General features: G+C 36.7%; 1 protein-coding gene across 1 annotated transcript; it reads left to right on the top strand.

The window, feature by feature from the left end:
- The first annotated feature begins 1,532 nt into the window (after positions 1-1,532).
- Positions 1,533-2,459, top strand: LOC137813993 (probable calcium-binding protein CML35). The gene has a single exon (XM_068616506.1). The coding sequence runs from the start codon at positions 1,718-1,720 to the stop codon at positions 2,363-2,365; it is 648 nt and encodes a 215-aa protein (XP_068472607.1). The 5' UTR covers positions 1,533-1,717; the 3' UTR covers positions 2,366-2,459.
- The last annotated feature ends 6,195 nt before the right edge of the window (positions 2,460-8,654 follow it).

Here is an 8,654-nt window from a genome sequence, read left to right as displayed (position 1 = left end):
GAGCAATGCAAAAATTGGATCAGATTAGCCTAACTAGATTTTTTGCCCACTCTAACCCCTTAGGATGACTTTAGTTAATTAACAATGTTTTTTAATTAATCAAAGTCATGCTCAATAAACATGTTTTTCGTAGATTTTGTTTAACGAAAGTAGTAGTTAATACATGACTTTAGTATTACTTAGTTATTTCATTAAATTTGCCTTATACAATTGACGACTTTAGAAAAATGAAATTGTGTTCCTATAATACGAATTACGCATTTTGATAATATTTATCAAAATTATCCATTCTTGTAACTTTAATGTAAAATTGTACTATTTTAATAAAAAATTTAACATAGAAAAACCTATACTTAAAAAGGTTAAATTAAGACTTCTTAAAATTACTTGTAAAAACATTTAAGTATGATAATTACGTAGTAACATAAGTAAGTAGATATAAATTTAGATATATAATAGTTTTTAAAAATAATTCTACAAAATTATCTAAATATAATTTATTATATGTATATATACTATGTTTTAAAATTCTTATATAAAAGGAAATTTTGTATATATTTAAACTATTTTAATTTGTAATAAATTATAATATAATAAATATGTAGACATTATCACGTACGGTAATTTGTTTTATTCCAATATCTACAATATCATTATAATTTGAATAAAAAGAAAAGAAAGAATGGGAAAAACTGTGTAAAGAAAGTAAAGTTTTTATTTTCCTTTTCTTGAATAAAATGAAATACATTCCCCCAGTTTTATAAAGTAGTTTCTCCCAGCAGTGGTGAAAAGTGGAAGATTCATGGGATGGAAGTGTCCCTTTTACAATAAGAAAGCAACTTTCCCTAAATTGTTCTGACTTTTGATTACCCCAAGCTAAAAGCAACCTAATAGAGGTAGCAATACTCAACCCACACATATGCACCATTTCATTTTCATACAAACCTTACCCACACAAAAACAAATATTAGTGCTATGCTATATCTCTTCTCACTCTTCTATACTAATTCTTTTCTTCATCATAATTATTAACACATTTCAAATGTTTAAATTATCATTATCAGTATTTAATTTTCTTAATAAATTGCATGTTACTAAAAAAAGAATATTATTATTATTATTGCTTATATTATTAAATTAAAAGTAATTTGAACAAAGTAAATAGATTGATTGCATTCCTTAATCAAAACACTGTCCTCAATAATAAAAAAATTAAATTTTAAAAAAGAAAATGATGATTTATCTTTTTTTACGTGAAGCACATAATTAAATAAATTCAATTATTTTTAAAAAATCAATTCAAAATTAAAAAAATAGTTAATTAAAGTAAAATAATATTCCATTTATTTAAATTAATTTTGAGTTTACATGGAGTATTAAATTTGGTGTCCCTTCAACTGATTTTAGACATATTTATGAAGAGTGGGTGAAAAAAGCGTTGATGTAGTAGCATAGTAGAGTAAGATATTATGATTAAAAGATTTAGTTAAGAAATATAAATAGGTAGGTTCGTTTAAAATGACAGCATGATTTGTAGGAAACTTCGTGGAAGGTACCCAAGAGTGAGGAATGGCCCTCCCATGGCGCCTCCATTTAATCCCACCACCTTCCACTCTCTTTCCCTGCAACCTCCACCCTTTACTTTTCTCATTCTCTTTCTCTCTCACATTCCTCCACTTCTCTTCTTCTTCCTTCTTTTCTTCACCCACCACCAAACATGAAGCTCATTAGCATCAACCCCAAAAACCTCAAACTCAGCCCCAAACACTTCTTCCGCTCCAAAAAGGAACGATCTTTATCCCGATCCGACCCACCCTCTTTCGGATCCTCTTCCTCCTCCGATGACTCCACCCACAAGCCCGCCGCACCCAGCGCCGCAGGCTCTCTCACTCCCACTAGCGTTCTCCCCGGCGTATCCGGTGACTGGTCCGACGTCACAGTAGACGTCCGGTGGGACCTCGCCCAGGCCTTCCGGCTAATCGACCGAGACAACGATGGAGTCGTTTCGCGCCAGGACCTAGAGGCGGTCCTCACGCGCCTCGGCGCGTCCGACGTCGCGCTCATGCTCAGCGAGGTCGAAGGAGGCGCCGGCGGCTGCATCACCGTGGAGGCCCTCATGAACCACATCGGGTCGGGTCCGGAGTCCGGGTCGGATCCGGAGGAGCTTAAGGAGGCCTTTGCGGTGTTCGACACGGATCGTGACGGGAGGATCTCGGCGGAGGAGTTGCTCCGGGTGTTCAGAGCGATCGGCGACGAGCGGTGCACGTTAGAGGAGTGCCGGCGCATGATAGAGGGTGTGGACAGGAACGGGGACGGATTCGTGTGCTTCGAGGACTTCTCTCGTATGATGGAACTGCATCGGTGATGGTTGAGATTGTGATGATGATCATGATAATGTTATGAACGAAAAAAAAGTGAAAATATATATAAGAACGAAGGCAACTTCTTCATTTTTTAAACCCGTTATTTGTGATTGTTGGAATTATTATTTGGTTGTATAATTAATAATTAATTTAAGGGAAAAGTGCGATCCACTCAAAAGAGTTTAATGGGGATATCTACAATAAGTGGTTTAAGGTGGTCAAGTTCTTGAACTTGTGAAATAATATATGGCACATTGATCGGATACCCGCAACATATACCTTAACTAGTGTGGAATGGAATAATGTTTCTTTCTGTAGCGGTAGGGACGACACTCTTTCTTTCTATAGCGGTAGGGACGACACGATTCAGATAACGTCTCGGGTCAGGGCATTCATCACACTATACATTTAATTAAGATTAAGTAGAGACCCAATTCTTTAATTTGTTTGATTAAAATAATATAAATAACATAAATTTTCAAGAAAATAATATAAATAAAGAATAAATTTCAAGAATTAAGTATGTATTATACACCGTACTTAGAATATAGAGTACTAAATATTATATTTGAATTGAGTAATAAATATTATATTTGAATTGAGCATCGAAGTGTCTTATGCACGTATCATCTTAGTCTAAATTTTGTGAATGTCGATGAGTGGAACTAGTAGAGAAATATGGAGAGGAACTGAAGTGCAAACTGATAGACTGATCGAGAAAAATCAAAATAGTAGTTTCAATCATTCTCTATGTCCCGTATAAGAACAATTGACGTCCATCGTGGAGTCGAGAGAATTCGTGTGAAGAAAAAAGTTAATGGTATCAACTCGAAGCATGGCTAGCGAAAGGATGTCTGAAGCTGATTATATGGCATTGTTGATGTCTCTGCAAAAAGAGATGACAGAGATGAAGGGAATGAATGAGGAGGTCACCCAGAAGAATGAGGATGAGACATCAACAATGCCTAGCTCTTCGAAAGGAGAACGAAGAGATGAGAAGGAAGCTCGAGGAGGGGGGACTGTTTGTTGGACCGACCAATTTTGTCAACAGGTCCTTCGCCACCCCAACTGATATGATTCCAATAGCAAGATATAGATGATTCTTTGACATTTTATGGAATCAACTTGAGCTGGAATATGATTAGGCACTTTTCTAGAATTGGATCAATGTTCTATCATTCAAGAACTCACCAAAACTTAAGTAACCAAGCTAAAACTCATATGGAAGTCCATTTCTTGCCAATTGAACCGATTAAAATGCTTAACAATTGAAAAACACCGAACAAAATCAAGAAAGAAGGAAGATGAACCGATTAAACTCAGCAAGCAAGAAGATGAACCGAACAAAACATGAATTAAAGCTAAAGCACCGAATAGAATTGCAAGAAAGGAACCTAAGACATGTTTAAGAGTTCATATGAGCACGGAAATGGAAGAAATAGATGGAAAAGAGAGAAGACTTATGTGGTTGAAGAACTTGGTTGATGAACACGTCACTTGAAGTGTGAATGCTCCAAGATAAGTGTGAATTGCCGCCACTTGAGGAACCAAGGCACTCAAGATGAGACTAGGAAGAGGAGAAGGCAAGTTCTCACTACACTCAATCACCAATTTGGGAGAGTTTCATTACTTCAAAAATCAATTCCATTATTTGAAGGACCCAAGCCCTCCTTTTATAGGAGTAAGGGCCGGTCATGAGGCTACAAAGCTTGTACCACAAGCTAACCAAAAGTCCCCTTTCACTCACTTCTAACGCCTATAGTGAGTCATGATGGGTCACCTTCTAGAAAATTCTAAACTAAAGCCTAAAGATGCTTTACAAAAGAGGTATATAATGTTTCCCTCTAAGCACCTTCCTAAAAACTATATATTTAAACATTCTACAAAAGACACTATAAAAAGAGAAAACAACACTACTTCCCAATTCTTTAAACTTGCTCCTTGTAAGCCTTTGAGATAGGCTAATGTCTTCTTGAGCCTCTTCAACTTCGGCCTCTATCTCCTCTTGATCTTGATCTTCAGCCTCTACCTCTTCTTGATCTTGATCTCCATCATACTCCCCGAGTTGGAGAGAATTTGACCACGAATTCTGGAGACCTACATAAAAAGGAGTAAGATCACTAATATTAAATGTATGACTACCAAGGTATGTATCAGGCATATCTAACTCATAAGAATTATCATTAATCCTCTTTAGGACTTGGAAAGGTCCATCACCACGAGGCATTAGTTTGGACTTCCTTTGAGTAGGAAAACGATCTTTCCTGAAGCCAAACCCAATCACCTTCATCAAATAACAATGCTTTTCTCCTTTTGTTGGCAATTTCAGCATGCTTGCCAACCTTCTTCTCAATTCTCAACTTGATGTCTTTATGCAAATTTTTCACAAAAGAAGCCTTTTCATCCCCATCTTTGCACAAGACATCATCAAGTATGGGAATAGGAAGAAGATCAAGAGGTGTTAAGGGATTAAACCCATAGACAACCTCAAAAGGAGAATGTGAGGTGGTAGAATTTACTACACGATTATAAGCAAATTCAACATGTGGTAGTAAATTCTCCCAAACTCTAGGATTCCCGAAAATAAAGCATCTCAACATTTGTCCCAAAGTTCTATTTACCACTTCGGTTTGACCATCGGTTTGTGGGTGACAAGTGGTAGAAAATAAAAGTTTAGTACCAAGCTTACCCCACAAGGTCTTCCAAAAGTGACTCAAGAACTTGGAATCTCTATCGGACACAATAGTTCTAGGAATACCATGTAAACGACCACTTCTTGAAAGAAGAGGTTTGCAATATGACATGCATCATCCACTTTGTGGCAAGGAATAAAGTGAGTCATCTTTGAAAAACGATCCACTACCACAAAAATGGAATCCTTTCCCTTAGATGTCTTGGGTAATCCTAAGATGAAATCCATAGAAATGTCAACCCAAGGCATTGAAGGGATAGGAAGAGGAGTATATAAACCATGGGGATGCAATCTAGATTTAGCTTTACGGCAAGCTATGCATTTTTCACACAAACTATGAATATGTTTATGCATATGAGGCCAAAAGAAATGTTCATGTAACACATCCAAAGTTTTTACAACCCCAAAATGACCCATTAATCCTCCTTCATGTGCTTATCTAACAAGAGATAATCTAATGGAGCTTTGGGGAACACAAAGACGTTTTCCTTTAAAAAGAAAGCCATCTTGTATAAAAAAATCTTTGTGTCCACCTTTGATACACTCTTGATAGATAAGAGAAAAATCAAAGTCATCATGATAAAGATCCTTAATGTGATCAAAGCCAAGAAATTGAGAGCCCAAAAGATTTAGCAAGGCATAGCGTCTAGAAAGTGCATCGGCCACAACATTATTTTTGCCTTGCTTATGCTTGATCACATAAGGAAATTGCTCAAGGAATTCCACCCACTTAGCATGCCTCTTGTTAAGTTTGTTTTGGCTTTTCAAATATTTAAGAGATTCATGATCACTATGAATCACAAACTCTTTAGGAAAAAGATAATGTTGCCAAGTAAACAAAGCTCTAACAAGTGCATACAATTCCTTATCATAAGTGGAATAGTTGAGATGACTTCCTTTCAATTTCTCACTAAAATAAGCTATGGGGTGACCCTCTTGAAGGAGAACAGCCCCAATGCCTATACTTGAAGCATCACATTCAATCTCAAATGTTTTAGCAAAATTAGGAAGGGCTAAAATGGGAGCATTAGTCAATTTTTCTTTTAAAACATCAAAAGCATTTTGTTGTGCTTCTCCCCATTTAAAAACCACATCCTTTTTTACTATATCATTGAGAGGTGCAGCTATGGTACCGAAGTTGGGTACAAATCTTCTATAAAAAGAAGCAAGACCATGGAAACTTCGGACATCATTCACATTGGTAGGTGTTGGCCAATTTTGAATGGCCACTACCTTAGATTGATCTACATGCACCCCTTGTTTACTCACAACAAACCCTAGGAATTCTATATGACCAAGTGCAAACATACATTTAGCAAGGTTAGCATACAAATGCTCTTTCCTAAGGGTTTCCAAGACTTGTCTAACATGCATCCTATGGTCACTCAAAGACAAGCTATAAATGAGGATATCATCAAAATAAACAACAACAAACTTGCCAATAAATGGTCTTAAAACATGATGCATGAGGCGCATGAAAGTACTTGGAGCATTAGTTAAGCCAAATGGCATAACTAACCACTCATACAAACCAAAGTTGGTCTTAAAGGCCGTCTTCCATTCATCACCTAGTTTTATACGGATTTGATTGTAGCCGCTTTTAAGATCAATCTTTGTAAAAATTTTGGAACCATGCAATTCATCCAACAAATCATCAAGCCTAGGTATGTGATGCCTATACTTAATTGTAATGTTATTTATAGCCCTACAATCCGAACACATCCTCCATGTGCCATCTTTCTTAGGGACAAGGATAATAGGCATAGCACAAGGGCTCATGCTATCTTGAACCCAACCTTTAGCAATTAATTCCTCAATTTGTTGGCAAATTTCCCTAGTCTCACTTGGATTGATCCTATAGGCCGGACGATTGGGTAAAGAAGATCCCGGAATCAAATCAATTTGGTGCTCAATCCCTCTCAAAGGTGGAAGAACTTTTGGAGGATCTTGAAACACATCATGAAACTCCTTTACCAAATTATCCAAACAATGAGGACTATCTACAAGTGCTTCTAACTTAAGAGGTCTAGGAATAGCTAAGAAGATAGGATTGTGAGCCACTATATCCCTTTGGACCTCATGCCTAGAAACAAGAAGCGTAGGTTTAGAACTCTTTACTTTTTCACCCTCCCTCTTTTTCTTCATAAAAATTTGGTCCTCATGGACTTCTCTTGGAGAGAGAGATTTTAAAATGACCTTGTGACCATGGAAATCAAAAGAGAGTTTATTGGTAAAGCCATCATGAAAAACTTTTCTATCATATTGCCAAGGCCTTTCCAAAAGAACATGTGTTGCTTCCATGGGTACAACATCACATAAAACCTCATCCTTGTATTTTCCAATAGAGAAATTAATGAGGACTTGCTTATTCACAATGATTTCGCCTACTTCACTAAGCCATTGCAATTTGTAGGGCTTTGTATGAGAGATAGTAGGCAATCCAAGCTTATCTACTACTCTTGTACTAGCCACATTAGCACAACTACCACCATCCACTATTAAAGAACAAATGTTGTTTTGAATAAGACATCTTGTATGAAAAATATTTTCCCTTTGACTTTCATCAAAAGGTTGTAAAACTTGTCCAAGAAGTCTTCTCACAACCAACAAATCTCCTTCAAGTGGACTCTCACTCTCATGCTCACTAGATGATCTAGAATGTGAAGAATGCTTAGGTAAATCCAAATCATGCTCACTAACTACAATGCCATTATGCACAAACATATTCCTTTTAGAAGGACAATTAGCCGCAATGTGACCATAACCTATACACTTAAAGCATTTCTTACTAGACGATTTGATTGGAGATTTAGGATTAGAAGTTGAAGGCCTAGATTCCTTAGGTTTGAAAGAAGACTCTTTAGATGGGTTTTTGGAAAAAGATTTTCTATTTTTCCAAGAGTTGTTGTAGTAACCATCATTGGGGGAATTTTTAAAAGCATTTCGTTTAGCAATTTGGGCCTCAACCTTCATTGCAAGATGAACCAAAGCTCCCAAACATGAATACTCTTGAAGTTCAACAACATCTTGAATATCCCTTCTTAGGCCACTTATAAACCTAGCAATCATAGCTTCCTCACTCTCTTGCAATTTTACTTGAAGCAAAAGCGTTTCTAACTCTTTAAAATATGCATCCACACTTAGCGTGCCTTGTTGAAACCGTTGGAGCTTCAACATGAGGTCTTTCCTAAAGTGTGGTGGTACAAATCTAAAGCGCATACACTCCTTTAAATCGTCCCAAGAGACCACGGGAGGTCTCTTGTTATAGCCAATGTCCATTACAATACTATGCTACCATCTCATGGCATAATCTATGAATTCTAAAGAGGCTATATTCACTTTTTGATCCTCCTCTACCTTATAAGCTGTAAAAATTTGTTCACATTTAGCCTCCTATTCTAAATACAAAATAGGATCACTATTCCCACTAAAACTAGGAATTTTGACAAAAGGAACTTGAGGCTTGGACTCTTGGTGAGGTTTTTGGTCACGGTGATTGTTTCTTTCATTGGAATGAGGATGATGCCTCCTTCGTCTATGATCATCTCTAGAACCGTGAGCAGATGCAGAACCTTTTGAAGAATGTCTAGGAGAAGGTT

This window comes from Phaseolus vulgaris, chromosome 1, assembly GCF_000499845.2.
Source record: "Phaseolus vulgaris cultivar G19833 chromosome 1, P. vulgaris v2.0, whole genome shotgun sequence".
NCBI classification, from domain to species: Eukaryota; Viridiplantae; Streptophyta; class Magnoliopsida; order Fabales; family Fabaceae; genus Phaseolus; species Phaseolus vulgaris.
Note: the sequence above shows the minus strand (reverse complement) of the source record. Positions and strands in the feature narration are given on the sequence as shown.